This window comes from Pistacia vera, unplaced genomic scaffold (genome assembly GCF_008641045.1).
Source record: "Pistacia vera cultivar Batoury unplaced genomic scaffold, PisVer_v2 Contig57, whole genome shotgun sequence".
Lineage (NCBI taxonomy): Eukaryota > Viridiplantae > Streptophyta > Magnoliopsida > Sapindales > Anacardiaceae > Pistacia > Pistacia vera.
This window is the reverse complement of record NW_022196412.1, coordinates 592,552-608,006: the sequence shown is the minus strand read 5'-3', so window position 1 is coordinate 608,006 and position 15,455 is coordinate 592,552. Positions and strand designations below refer to the sequence as shown.

General features: G+C 35.4%; 1 protein-coding gene and 1 long non-coding RNA gene across 3 annotated transcripts; one reads left to right on the top strand and one right to left on the bottom strand.

Annotated features, from left to right (window-relative positions):
- Positions 1-6,720: 6,720 nt before the first annotated feature.
- Positions 6,721-7,439, bottom strand: LOC116108847. Its single transcript, XR_004124687.1, has 2 exons — positions 7,069-7,439; positions 6,721-6,986 (listed from the first exon to the last, which is right to left on the bottom strand). It is a non-coding gene; the product is annotated as an uncharacterized LOC116108847 (long non-coding RNA).
- Positions 7,440-11,348: 3,909 nt separating this feature from the next.
- On the top strand, positions 11,349-14,499 carry LOC116108839 (ribosomal RNA small subunit methyltransferase G). 2 transcript variants are annotated; one of them, XM_031395072.1, is made up of 7 exons: positions 11,349-11,593; positions 11,672-11,864; positions 11,992-12,101; positions 12,821-12,899; positions 12,998-13,065; positions 13,379-13,445; positions 14,101-14,499. In XM_031395072.1, exons 1-7 carry the CDS (start codon positions 11,354-11,356, stop codon positions 14,211-14,213), a joined length of 870 nt encoding a protein of 289 aa, XP_031250932.1. In that variant the 5' UTR covers positions 11,349-11,353; the 3' UTR covers positions 14,214-14,499. The 2 variants fall into 2 exon arrangements, with proteins under 2 accessions (XP_031250932.1, XP_031250933.1); XM_031395073.1 differs by having other exon boundaries at positions 11,476-11,562.
- Positions 14,500-15,455: the final 956 nt, after the last annotated feature.

The following is a 15,455-nucleotide window of genomic DNA, read 5'->3' as shown; positions in this document are numbered from 1 at the left end:
ATATTTCAGATTTAGTTAAAACACCCCTGCTTATATAAAACTTTAATTTATTACGAAATCACCCCCGTCTCCTGCCGCCACCGTAGACCACCGCCGGAAGTCTCCGAAAGTCCCCATCAGCAACTCACCGTGACCAAGAGGCTTCGATATGGCCGTTTCCGACCATATTGATGGCCGATCTGGCCGATAATGGCCAGAATAGTTCTGGCCATTTTCGGCCAGATCTGGTCTGATATGGCCGTTTTCGGCCATCAAACGTGGTAATCAAGTAATATCAGATGATATTACCCTAATAATCTGACATTACCGTCAACCAAACGTCCCCTAATGGTTATAGGATTCTCTCCCCCTCGACAATAATTTGATGAATTACTTGTAGATTGGGAGCCAAAAACCTTCCAGAAACAACTGTAGTAAAAGTCGCCTGATGTTGAAAAAACAATTGCTAGGTATATAAAGTCGTGGGTTTTGAATTTTGACTAATATATAGGCACTTTGCAAAAATCAAAATAGAAAAGTGATGTCGATGTATCTTAATAAGATATTCCAAATTAAACATTGACCCAATTACTAAATTTGCTTTCAGTCATCAGTAGCCAACAACATTTGCCAGCCTAGCTGATTGATGCTGCCCTGCCCCCCATGCTACTCTTTTTTATTACCAAATTTCTATTCATAATTATTTAAATGGATAATCTCACTCAAATGAGGTCCCCCAGGCCAGCTTACGTTTGCAAGCTTACATATACAGTAGTAGGTGAAATTAATAAGAAAGGCAATGACCAATGAAGTGTGAATTACAGGCCATTTATTCATATATCATCTACATGTTTGAATTGTTCTTTGTCTTTGTAATTAAATACAGTATGATAAGCTGTCACTCATAGTTTAATACTTTAATTAACATCCAAATATACAATGCCAACTGCCAAGGCTTTGTCTTCGATGTTCGCGCATGTTGGAGTGTACACCCTCGAACTCCTAAGCCACCCACAGGCCATGCCACATTTCGAGACTTTATTAATAAAGCAGAGTTGGAACAACTATTTTTATACAAACTTAATGGCTGAATGGCTTGAGATGATGGCCCAAGGCCCCAAGCCCCTTGGTTATGGAACAAAGAGACAATTCTACTTTCTGGTTCATGGATATAAATAAAACTACATTGTATTGCGTCTTACTCTTACAGGTAAGCCAACCATTCTTCTTTAATTATATAAAAATTAAATAGAATTTATGTTGGAATTAACCACTTATCTTTTTCTTTTTTTTGTTTGCTTCAGTATGTCACGTTCAACACTTTCTCACCATAATATAATACTTTTTTATAAACTAAAGCATTGCAAAATGAATCTGAGTATAAAAGTAAAAGAAGCCATACATTAAATTATATGTGACCATAAAATAATCAGTGAAAACAAAATTTACGAATATTGAATAGTGAGTTAATTCTTTTTGGATGGTTGAATGGTTCGATAAGGATTTTTGAATATATTATTCAAAAGATCATGAGTTCGAGTCCCTCCTCGATTGCTAATAAGGGAAACTACTGAAACTTTTACCTGGTTGATAATTTCACAGTCCCGTGAGATTAGTTGAAGTATGAATAAACTAGTCAAGACATCTCCAGCCAAAAAAAGAAAATAATAATAATTAGTTATCTTAATTTTGCTAGTTTAATTAAGAGTTTACTTAATATGTAAGTAAAATTGGACGGCTGAACATGGTAAACGTGGTACAATTTCAGAATTGTGAATTAATTAATCAACCTTTTGAATGTTACATGTATTCAAAAAACTCTTTACACATTATGCCAAAGTTAGCACCCGTTAAAGGAGAAAATTTAGTTGCCCGGCCATCCGAAGTTTCGATTTAAGAAAATGGCCTTGAAAATGTTTTTCATTTTTTTTTTAATTTAGAGAAGATGACGTGGCATAGTTAGGATTAATTAAACATGTAAAATGGGTTAAAATGAAAAGATTAAAACATATGTAAAATGAAAAGATTAAAACATATGTGGGCCGAATCATAAATAATGAAAGTTGTTAAAATTCGAAATTTCTCAAAACAAGCCCCACCTATTCATCTCGCTTAATCGAAATTCATTAGGGCAAAAAGCGATTTCTTGAACCAAAGGGAGACTGCGATTTTTTCCTATCGACCTGCAAATTTGCACCTTAAAATCAATTTCTTGAACCCTAAACCGAATACAGTCGCAATTTTTGATCGATTTCTTGAACCCTAACATCAATTTCTTGAACCCTAAACGGAATCTGTGCGATTTCTGGCGATACAGTCCAATTTTCGATCGAAACTGCAAACTTTGACACCAAATTCAATCCAAAACCATGGATGACACTCACAATGAGGAGGAAAACCCAACGCCACTTCGAATCCTAGATTGCGGTGGCGCAAGCAGTTCAATGGTTGCTCTGATGGATCATCCGATCAGTGAAGGTGGTCCACAAGCAGAGGAGACGCCGGCGGCACAAGAACAGAGCGAAGAATCGGCAAACGGTTCTAAAGCCGATGAGTCAGGCGAGAATTCAGGCCAGGAGGAAGAGTCCGGTGAGAATTCATGCCAAGAGGAGTCGTCCGAGGATTTAGGCGACGAGGAGGAGGCCGGCGAAGAAAGGGTACGTTGTTTTAGGAATATTGTTTGCACTGTCGATTAAGCGATCATTTGTATCGCTTAAGCGATTAATCCGTTTTACTCATGATCGCTTAAGCGATTGATTCAGTTTACTCTTGGTCGCTTAAGTGATTTCGATCTTGTCGAGGCAAAATCACAGATATAATAAGCGATCTTTTGTATCGCTTAAGAGATTCTTTCAGTTTGCTCTTAGTCGTTTAAGCGATCTTACACGAGGCAGAGTCAAGATCTCTTAAGCGATCCGAAATCGCTTAAGCGACTACAGTGGTAATTTTTTGTCGCTGATATTTTTTTTATTAGTTGTTTTGGTTTATTTTTGTTGCTGACATTTTGTTTATATCGATTGTGCAAATTGTGCGGACTGTAAACTGTAAAGACTACGAGTTGGAGCCTATAAGTGAGAAGGTGCCTTACTTCCCTACAAGGGTGACGATGAGGTCGAGTTGGGATGTTTTTGACAGATTAAGGGACATTTTAGCTGGAATGAGGCATGGTGAAAGAAATTTCCGTCGCACTTGTTTCGATCAGTTTTTAAGAATAGGAACAAATTGGAAAAAGACATTTTGGGGGCATGGAGTGTATTACATGTTACTGCACTTAGTAAAATACAAAAAAAGAAAAAGAAATGTGGTTCGTAGTAGACGGAAAGCCACTACGGTTTGGGATGATGGAGTATGCCTTGGTGATAGGCTTAGGATGCGGGGAAGTGCCAGATAAGGCAGAGGCAATAAGGACGAGTCCGAGAGCCATAAGGTTTCGTAAGAAGGTTTTGTAAGGGGCAAAGTCTATTACAGGACACGTTTTAGAGGAGAGGCTAGAAACAGTTCGGTTTAATGATGGAGAGAAGATACAAGTGTGCTTGCTATTGTTTTTACATTCTATCTTATTGGCTGGTGACTCAACAAAAGTTGTTGAGAAAGACTAGTTATTGTTTGCAGGCGACTTGGAGTTCTTTAATTCTTATCCGTGGGGACGAATATCATTTGAGCGAACCATCAACAGCTTGAAAAAACCAAACATGGCGTTAAAGCATGCCCAATGGGTCGGGAAGGATAAACCAAGCACGTATAATTTGTTTGGCTTCCCATGGGTAGTGCAGGTAAATATTAATAGCTTTCTGTTATATTGGATGTATGAGGCGATCCCTGTCTTCGCTTGTAGTAAAAGTCGCCTGATGCTGAAATAACAATTGCTAGGTATATAAAGTCGTGGGTTTTGAAATTTGACTACTACATAGGCACTTTGCAAAAATCAAAATAGAAAAGTGGGGTTGATGTATCTTAATAAGATATTCCAAATTAAACATTGACCCAGTTACTAAATTTGCTTTCAGTCATCAGTAGCCAACAACATTTGCCAGCCTAGCTGATTGATGCTGCCCTGCCCCCCATGCTACTGTTTTTATTACCAAATTTCTATTCATAATTATTTAAATGGATAATCACACTCAAATGAGTTCCCCCAGGCCAGCTTACGTTTGCAAGGTTACATATACAGTAGTAGGTGAAATTAATAAGAAAGGCAATGAATGACCAATGAAGTGTGAGTTTACAGGCCATTTATTTAAGATGAAGATTCCACCATTTATTCATATATCATCTACATGTTTGAATTGTTCTTTTTCTTTGTAATTAAATACAGTATGATAAGCTGTCACTCATAGTTTAATACTTTAATTAACATCCAAAATATACAATGCCAACTGCCAAGGCTTTGTCTTCGATGTTCGCGCATGTTGGAGTGGACACCCTCGAACTCCTAAGCCACCCACAGGCCATGCCACATTTCGAGACTTTATTAATAAAGCAGAGTTGGAACAACTATTATTATACCAACTTAATGGCTGAATGGCTCGTAACTGTGAAGATGGGCCAACCGCAAGCCCCTTGGTTATGGAACAATGAGACAAATCTACTTTCTGGTTCATGGATATAAATAAAACTACATTGTATTGCGTCTTGCTCTTACAGGGAAGCCAATCATTCTTCTTTAATTATATAAAAATTAAATAGAATTTATGTTGGAATTAACCACTTATCTTTTTCTTTTTTTTGTTTGCTTCAGTATGTCACGTTCAACACTTTCTCACCATAATATAATACTTTTTTATAAACTAAAGCATTGCAAAATGAATCTGAGTATAAAACTAAAAGAAGCCATACATTAAATTATATGTGACCATAAAATAATCAGTGAAAACAAAATTTACGAATATTGAATAGTGAGTTAATTCTTTTTGGATGGTTGAATGGTTCGATAAGGATTTTTGAATATATTATTCAAAAGATCATGAGTTCGAGTCCCTCCTCGATTGCTAATAAGGGAAACTACTGAAACTTTTACCTGGTTGATAATTTCACAGTCCCGTGAGATTAGTTGAAGTATGAATAAACTAGTCAAGACATCTCCAGCCAAAAAAAGAAAATAATAATAATTAGTTATCTTAATTTTGCTAGTTTAATTAAGAGTTTACTTAATATGTAAGTAAAATTGGACGGCTGAACATGGTAAACGTGGTACAATTTCAGAATTGTGAATTAATTAATCAACCTTTTGAATGTTACATGTATTCAAAAAACTCTTTACACATTATGCCAAAGTTAGCACCCGTTAAAGGAGAAAATTTAGTTGCCCGGCCATCCGAAGTTTCGATTTAAGAAAATGGCCTTGAAAATGTTTTTCATTTTTTTTTTAATTTAGAGAAGATGACGTGGCATAGTTAGGATTAATTAAACATGTAAAATGGGTTAAAATGAAAAGATTAAAACATATGTAAAATGAAAAGATTAAAACATATGTGGGCCGAATCATAAATAATGAAAGTTGTTAAAATTCGAAATTTCTCAAAACAAGCCCCACCTATTCATCTCGCTTAATCGAAATTCATTAGGGCAAAAAGCGATTTCTTGAACCAAAGGGAGACTGCGATTTTTTCCTATCGACCTGCAAATTTGCACCTTAAAATCAATTTCTTGAACCCTAAACCGAATACAGTCGCAATTTTTGATCGATTTCTTGAACCCTAACATCAATTTCTTGAACCCTAAACGGAATCTGTGCGATTTCTGGCGATACAGTCCAATTTTCGATCGAAACTGCAAACTTTGACACCAAATTCAATCCAAAACCATGGATGACACTCACAATGAGGAGGAAAACCCAACGCCACTTCGAATCCTAGATTGCGGTGGCGCAAGCAGTTCAATGGTTGCTCTGATGGATCATCCGATCAGTGAAGGTGGTCCACAAGCAGAGGAGACGCCGGCGGCACAAGAACAGAGCGAAGAATCGGCAAACGGTTCTAAAGCCGATGAGTCAGGCGAGAATTCAGGCCAGGAGGAAGAGTCCGGTGAGAATTCATGCCAAGAGGAGTCGTCCGAGGATTTAGGCGACGAGGAGGAGGCCGGCGAAGAAAGGGTACGTTGTTTTAGGAATATTGTTTGCACTGTCGATTAAGCGATCATTTGTATCGCTTAAGCGATTAATCCGTTTTACTCATGATCGCTTAAGCGATTGATTCAGTTTACTCTTGGTCGCTTAAGTGATTTCGATCTTGTCGAGGCAAAATCACAGATATAATAAGCGATCTTTTGTATCGCTTAAGAGATTCTTTCAGTTTGCTCTTAGTCGTTTAAGCGATCTTNTATGTATATAACAATAATACATTCAACGTATTACGTGTGTATATATATATATATAAACCTTCAAAACAATATTGTGTTTATATCTGTGGATAAAGATGATGGATCTCTTGAAGATCTGGCTAAATTTATGAAAAGGAAAGAAGCAATAATGATTTTTGGAGGCGTAAATATGAGAAACCCTAGTTTGTTGAAGAAATGTAATTAATAAAAGTTTTCAGATGGTGAGAATGGAATGTTTTGCACAGTTTATGATTGTTCATGTCTTGAAGAATAACAGAAAAACATTTACTACATATTACCATAAATATATAAGAAACACTGAATCCTTCAAACTTCAAATTAATATCACTACTGTACCAACAGTATCCAAACAGAAATCACACAGAAATTGAATGAGAATGAGAGAGAGAGAAATAGATCATCGAAGAGTAATAAACATCCATTCACACATACAACAATAATTAAGTTTTTTTCTTCTTATATAAATTAATCATACCTAAGCTGCAAGGACGGACTAAATAATAATAAGAACATATGCAAACAAAATCAATCAAGTGATCATCATCACCGTGAAATGAAAATGAAGAAACCCCATGTAGCCAAAACTTGTAAAGTAGTAGTTGTATGATTTGCTTGATCTAGCGAATAATCGGACCGAGACGCTTGATTCCCCGCAGAGTTGTTGGATCCTTTAAGGAAATAAAAAGACCCTTTTAACTCTTGAAAAAGATTAATCGGAAGTTAAAAAAAAAAAAGTAGGGTTTTTATCACATGTAGTAGATGTAAACCCTGCTCCTTTGATCTTTATTTTTCCTTCTTCCTCTTCTTCTTCTTCTTCTTCTGGTGGTTCTTGTTGTTGTTGTTTTGGTTTTGGGATGTGAATATGTAAAAGGGAAGTGGGGTTTGAAGTGGTGGTGAGGGTGTAATGATGATGGTGGAGATAAGTCAGAGGGAAGGAGAAGGAGGAGGAGGGCATGATGATTGCTGTTGGGTGATGCCGTTGAAAGAGATGAAGAAAAATCCAACCTATTGCGATAATAGAGAGAGAAAGAGAGAGAGAGGTATCAAATCCCTCTCTCTCTCTCTCTGCCTGTCTCTCTCTTTGTGAGTGTGAGAATTATCACGAAACCCTTGGTGTTAGCTTTTTCTTGCCCCAGCTCTTGTTCTGTAAGAAAAAGGAAATAACCCCTATTTTATTTAATTTTTTACATGGAGGAAATTATCCCATGCAACATCCCCTCTTGTACCCTTCACCACTCTATCCAATTACATTTAGTCTTCATGGTAAATATTGCAAAAATCATGTATGATTTTGAGTTGAAATATGATTGGGAGGTTTTGGGGTTTGGCAGCATTAGCGATGTAGGTGAAATACCCTTTTAAGTATATTTTATAATGTAAAATATAGTTTAATATATAATAGAGTAGTAAAAGGCTGTTTGTGACTGTATATGCAATGGAGATGGAAATGCTTAAACTTTATTGGGTTTAGTTAAAGAAGGGAATTTGGCAGGGCACAGATACATAACAAGGAAGAAAAATAAAGAAAAGAATGACAGAGGAATCATAATTCATAGAACTCAGGAATGACACAGAGTGAGATAATCGAAGAGCNGCTTTTTCTTGCCCCAGCTCTTGTTCTGTAAGAAAAAGGAAATAACCCCTATTTTATTTAATTTTTTACATGGAGGAAATTATCCCATGCAACATCCCCTCTTGTACCCTTCACCACTCTATCCAATTACATTTAGTCTTCATGGTAAATATTGCAAAAATCATGTATGATTTTGAGTTGAAATATGATTGGGAGGTTTTGGGGTTTGGCAGCATTAGCGATGTAGGTGAAATACCCTTTTAAGTATATTTTATAATGTAAAATATAGTTTAATATATAATAGAGTAGTAAAAGGCTGTTTGTGACTGTATATGCAATGGAGATGGAAATGCTTAAACTTTATTGGGTTTAGTTAAAGAAGGGAATTTGGCAGGGCACAGATACATAACAAGGAAGAAAAATAAAGAAAAGAATGACAGAGGAATCATAATTCATAGAACTCAGGAATGACACAGAGTGAGATAATCGAAGAGCAAGCGAGAGAGAGAGAGAGAGAATGTGTGGCGTTAGCTGTTGTATATATATATATGTGTATATTGTCTTCCCCGCAAAAAGCAATTACTGAGTAAACAGGTCGGAGTGGAGACAAAAATGTTCATTAGTTCATGTTCCTCAAATGCAATAATCTTTACTGTCAACATAAATGATTACAAATGTAGCTTTCTTTTTATTTATTTATTTTTTCTTTTTTAAATTTAATTTAATTCTCTATTTGTTTTGTTTTTTGAGCTGTCGTTTTATTGATTACAGAGACAAAGGAAAAGATTCCCAGATAAGCATATTTTGAATACGGGGTTGTCTATACATCTAGCTGGCGTTGAAATTTGGATACTCGACAAATAATCTGATTAACAAAATATCTTTTGGTTTACTGTTTCCTATTCATTTAACCACTGCTGATATATTTCTTTTTGGTTGATATTTATAGTCAATGTAACTGATTAATTAACTGCTTATTATTTTCTGATAAATCTCCTTTAAATCAAGGAACATATGCATGCACATTTACGTATTATTCATATTATAACCGAGTAGAAAAGATGAAGCTAGATATCTTCTGAACTTGGCCATGTATAGGTTTTTAGGTTTACTGTTTGAGTAACTTTAAACGATGAATGGGCGAGAGGTTCCAGCTACATAGAATCTGCAGGTCTGCATGCTCCCATCTTTATTTATTTTGATGAAGAAATTTTGTGCCAGTTTCAGGCATAGGTTTTGCAAAAGCTTTAACTGGTTTATAGTTGAACGAATCACTACTTTTCATTAATAAAAAAATACCATTAAATATATAGTGCTTTAGGGTTAGCAAAAACAACCCATATAAACCTTTGATCAATGACTTTATGTTTGACTCTGATTAAAGCCCCACATGAACCAGTCTTTTGTCCCACTTTCTCCTTTTTATATATGAAAATGAAAGGAAATTAGTGGCAAACAAACTTAGTTTATATAAGAAAAAAGAAAAAGTGCATGAATGAAACTCTAGAATAAAGTAAAAAAATTTCCGGAGATTCAAATCTTTTTACCAAAGTTGAAACTCACTCGAAGATCAAAAGTTCACAGTATTTCATGTCTGCTTATCTTTATGGATTCTTGTTATGTAATTCTCACATATATACGGGCCATCTATGTTCTTATTTTTCACTCTTTTCATAACTTGTAGCAGTTTTCTATGACATGCAAACATCAATCTACAGTATTGAATGTTTCACTAAGATACAAATATGCATAATTTTGTGTAAAACTTATCTGTAAATGACCATATATATTATATATTAGATACTGCAGAAATGCTACTGGAATTTGGAATTGGACCCACTGCCTATCTGCTTTAATATTGTGTTGATTATATATTCCATCGGCACCAGAATGTTGAATAAGGAGTTGGTGGTGTGGCTCCATGAGGAAGAGGGACCAGTTGCATCAAGTTATAATAAAAGTTTTTTCTTATTCCATTTCCATCATCACTGTGCCTTGTTCCCAAAACTGCAAATCATGATTGCAATTGAAAGTGGGTTGACACCACCTCTCTCGTGAAACTTTCTTTTAAATTCATACAGCTAGCTAACCCCAGATGACGGCTACTACTCCTCTTTGTCTATGCCTAATAATTACCAGGCACCACCTCTGTATGATGATTTTTAATCTACAGTTTCTTTTTTTTTTTTCTTCTATTAATCTACTGGGATTAATATTAATTGTCTGCTAATTTAAACACCATCTACTCTACTGGATACTATTCCAAAAAGCCCTACCCACATTCATGACTTTACTGGTAGAGCTTTTCATAACCATGGAGTTCTGGCAGTGGCAGGTCTGTGCATTATGGCTGAGCCATGAACCATCCCTGACCTCAGTTCTATTTATATCACAATCAATGGAGAGAGTGGTAATGAAGTATTTGTAAACCAGTCCTGTTAAACAAAATTAAATATTGTTTCATTAATCATTCAATAATTATAAAACCATATGCTTCCTAATAGCTAATGACCTTTTTTTTTTTGTACTCGAATTCGAATTATATTTACAGCTATCGATTGTGATTTTCTAATTTCTTGCAACGGAGGTTTGATTGGGCCGAAAGCCCAACCATTATTGGATTTCATCAATCCTAATCTGCTTTTCGTGATTAATATAAAATTTTGTAAAATGGAGATTTTTTTCCTTATTGAATGATTAATGAAACCATTTCTTACTGATTTAACTTTTGTAAAATAAATCAACGAAATTTTCCTTAATTTTTTTTTTTTTTTTTTTTTTTTGGCTGGAGGTGTTCCGACCAGCTTGTGCGCATCTTAACCTCTATTTTAAAATGCGGACCGAGGACCAATTGGTCCGACCGGGACTCGGCAACCTCTTTGGTCCGGTTTAGGTTTTAGGGGCATTTATGCTATATTTCAAATTTATAGGGGCTAATAATGTTTAGGGTTTTTTGCAATATTTCAAAACTTTATGGATTAATTCGTAATTTGCTTGGGCATTTAAAAAAAAATTATTTCAGCGACTAATTTGCAAGTTTTTAGAGGAATTTGTACAATAATAAAATTTAAGAGACTAATTTGCAATTTTTTAAAAATACTTTTATTGCTGGCGTCATCTATCCAGCCGGTTACTGGTTGACTCGTGACTTGATCACCTTTTCGGGTCTCAAAAATGGGTCGGGTTTTAAAATAATGATCTCAACTAATTTCTTAAAACCTTGAATTTATCGATTGGGTAATAGCTCTAGTAACTATCCCTATTAACAATCAAAGAGGGATTTGAATTCAAGATCAAAAATAACTTACTAATTTTAAACTTAGTAACTGTATTCATTATTCATTACTTTCTTTATATTTATTAACAATATTTTTTTCCTTTTGATAAAATACCATATGAATTATTAAAACTAAAAATAAATATGCGGACGGCCCAGCAAGAGCGCGCGCAAAGATAATGTTGATGTGGCGTTTCAAGGCTCCTAACATCCACTTTCAGTTTCAGTTAACATTCTCTCAGAGGACTTTAATCAAACACCTTTCACCTTCAATTCCAAACACGTTTAATTCTCACAGAGCCGGCGCGAAAGCGAAAACCTTAACTACCACCAGAGTTCTTAATTATTCACATTTTGAAAACCTAAATTCCCACCAACAGGAGCAGATTCATCTGTACGTTGATTCCCTTCTTCAATGGAACGAGGTTTCTATCTGTAATCTATTTGTCTCATCGTGTCTGTCTCTTGTTCTCATAGCTGAAATATGGCTTTGAACTTTGTAGAGAATGAACCTTACGGCTGTTAAAGAGGTGAATGAAGTAATGGAAAGGCATATCGAGGACTCACTTGCAATTATACCTCCTATATGTAATAATTATACTTCACATTGCAGTGATTCAAGCAACAATATCAGCCTTGTTGATGTTGGAACTGGTGCGGGGCTACCAGGATTAGTTTTAGCTATAGCTTGCCCAGGTGGTTTAACTCAACTTAGTTATTTTATGGGTCAATCATATTATTCATTAATAAGGTCAAATTTTCTCTATTTGTTTGTTGGGCTAGTTTTGATATTTTGTATCAAGATATTTTTTTTTGTGGTCAGGTTGGAAAGTAACGCTTTTAGAGTCAATGAACAAGCGTTGTGTCTACTTGGAGCATGCGGTTAGTTTAACTGGGTTGTCAAATGTTGAAGTTGTAAGGGGAAGGGCAGAGGTAATTATTCTTATTCTTCTAAAGAACCTCATTTCATTCTGCTTTTGCATTGTTAAGCATATGGATATGTTAATGTTGGATTGTTTCTGGATTCATTTGCCTGTTTCAAAGATTCCATTTTAGTGGTCTTTATTACACGAAAATGATAGAGATCAATACCCAACAACGAAAAAATGTCGAACAAGTAATGAATTTGTGAATATGTGAAAAAAATTGAAAAAGTAAGGGTGTGTTTGTTTTATTATTTTGAGTAGTATTTTTGAAAAAGTTTTCATCCTATTCCTTCTCTTTTTTTTTTTTTCCACTTTAGGTGTTTTCCTTATTCTTTTTGGGAATTTTTTTTCACAGATCAAATTGAATAAATCATCAATTATGGAGTAACTGAACTATTGATATTTAATAATGCCTTATGTCGCCAAGATTAGACAAGACAGAATACAGTTTCAAGTTGATGACAGTAACTTCTGATTGAACAATTAATAAATTTTTTTGCTGTGTAGAGCATGTAATTTTTGTTCTCGAATTGCAAATGATGCTTCCTTTGAATTTTCGTCTTTTTCATGATACAGTGGCTTGCTTTGTATCAGATTAATGCATGTCAGAGAGTGCCTTTCCATAATGACTTAGTTTCTTTGGAGCCTCCAGTGTGAAATTTTTGTGTATTACCCACCGTTAACCTGCTACCGGCTAAATAATTTGCAACCTTTGTTATAGAACAGAATTTGGGGCAAAATGTAAGCTTTAGAGAGCAATTTGATGTAGCAGTGGCCAGAGCTGTTGCTGAAATGAGAGTTTTAGGTAATTATGATGAGTTCCCGTCATGATTTCTTTTGTGTTTAGGACTGAAGTGGTTCGTTCCTGCTTAAGTTGGTGTGTCTCTTTTCATTTGATTCCAGCTGAGTACAGTCTTCCCCTTGTTCGTGTTGGTGGGTTGTTTGTTGCTGCAAAGGGTCACGATCCTAAGGTAAATATTTGTACTACAGATTTGGATCGTAATTAGAATTGCAAATCGAAGTGCTCTTCATTATGTTGAAAAATTGATCTTATACTTGCAGTTTTCTGTATACTTGTTTTTCCAAGTAAAAAGGTCAATTCAGATTCAGTTCATTTACTATGTATATATATATATATTAACTTCGTGTGGAATGTGCAAATACTGACAAGAGTTCTTGTATACTTTTATATGCCTCTACTAGCAAGGAGAATTGATCTTTCTTTCCTTCTTTCCAATCTATGACAACTAGAACTAACTTTTACATTTGATACACTATGGACAGGAGGAAGTTAGAAATGCAGAAAGAGCAGTTCAGCTGATGGGTGCTTCCTTATTGCAACTGTGTTCAGGTGTGTACTATCCTTCTGTGATGTCTGTGGTAATGCATATACTTATTGGTTAGTTAATTGCTTCTAACTTTAAAATGTCATCATAGTTCTTGTTGACACGTTATTTAATATTAGGACTTTCTCTAGGGGTACGGATAGCATTTAACCCGCCCTGGTCTAATCCCTCTGTAACGAACGTTAACGTACCGTCTACGTGTCTTTACGAGATTCCTTTTGGTATAATCAGTTTTCATAACAGTACAAACCAACTTGGAATGAAAGTCCGGTTCCTTTTGGTATAATCAGTTTTCATAACAGTACAAACCAACTTGGAATGAAAGTCCGGTTCAGAACTGCACGAAAACGTTTCAAATCGCAACTTGTTACTTCAAATGTTACAATACGTAAGGTACCGTCTCAGAGAACGATGGACACAAATCCAAGTATATAACCGAACACTTTAAATGACAATGGTCCAGGGTTGCTGGCCGTCAGTATAATGTCAATGGTCATGAGTAAATTTAGTTTCATCCTTCATCTAAGCCAGTTAGATGCGATATCATTTCTTAGTTTAAGTAAGCTTTAAAATTTCAAATATAGGTCTGAGTGGTTCCTTGATTGAAATCTGTTCATATTCCTAGTTCAAGTGATAAATATACTCTTCAATTGCATGCAGTGGAATCTCAGAGCCCATATGGACAACGAACTGCCATTGTATGTTTGAAAGATCGCCCTACTCCAAAAAAGTATCCCCGCGATCCAGGTACACCAGCAAAAATGCCACTATAGATGAATTGGATGCTGGTTCTGCCATTTGTATTTACTGCATTCTCCTTCCTGCACCCCACCAACTGCTTATGGATAACTTGTATTATGATTTTTACATTTATGCTATTAATAACATAGATATAACAGAGAAGAGAAGAAACGTAATATTTGGTCTGTTTCTGCAGCATGATGAAATCCATATTTTTCTAGTTATAATTTTTCGGTAAATTGTTTTTGAACTGCTGAAGAAATTTTTCTGGAAATGGTTGTACTAAACACACTTGCTTATTAGAGAAATATGATCGGCTGCCATACATTTCCTTAGCCATGTCAAAATTCTATCTGTATGGGTATTTTCTTGGCTAATACGATCTTTGTGATAAGATACTTGCTCTCCCAATCTCTCTGTTTGCGTCTGCAGGTAGGGGTGATCGGTTCTAGGTATCCTGTATTTTTTGAAGGAATCAGAACTGGAATTGGCCAGTTCTTAAGATTTGAAACCAAAACCCAGGTTAATTTTAATTACCCCTTACTTTAAAAAAAAAATGACAAATATACCTCCAATAGTTTACAAAAATTATAATTCAGTCTCGGTTCCTATCCGGGTACCCGGACCTCAGTTCGGGTTCTGGTTCCTAGTTCTAACACTGTAGGAACCAGAACCAGACTTGGGAATTCTCGGTTCCAATTTTCCAAAATCAAAATCGGACCCTAATGGGGCCAATTCCGGTTCTGGTTCTACCTTTATCCATGCTCACTCCTACCTGCAGGCATACATATATTGTTATGCTATCTAAGTGAAGAATGTTGAATGGGGTTCAAGAGATAGACAGTTCCTAATTAATCTAATACTCCTGATCTGATGACTTAAGTATAAAACTTAAATATCATATTATTCTTTAATTACATATTTTATATTCAGGTCAAAAGTACGCATGCATTTTTTTTTACCAACTATTCACCTTACACTGATACGTGTTGATAGCTTATTCTAGGAGATAACACGGAATGGTTACTGTAATGGGTGTTTTAATTAGTCAATGAATCCTCATCCGGTTGTCTTCCCAGGCCAATCCAATTCTCTTAAAGAATCGAGTTAAGTTTGGGAGATGGGTTGGAAGAAAGGTGCCATAATAAAATGACTTTTACCTAACTTTACCGCCACCTGTGAGGTCAAACTGATGAAGATACTTTATGACATCAGGTTTCTTCTGCCTTGGTGTCTTGTTTTATCTTAATTAAGTTTTTTAATCTTCATTTGAT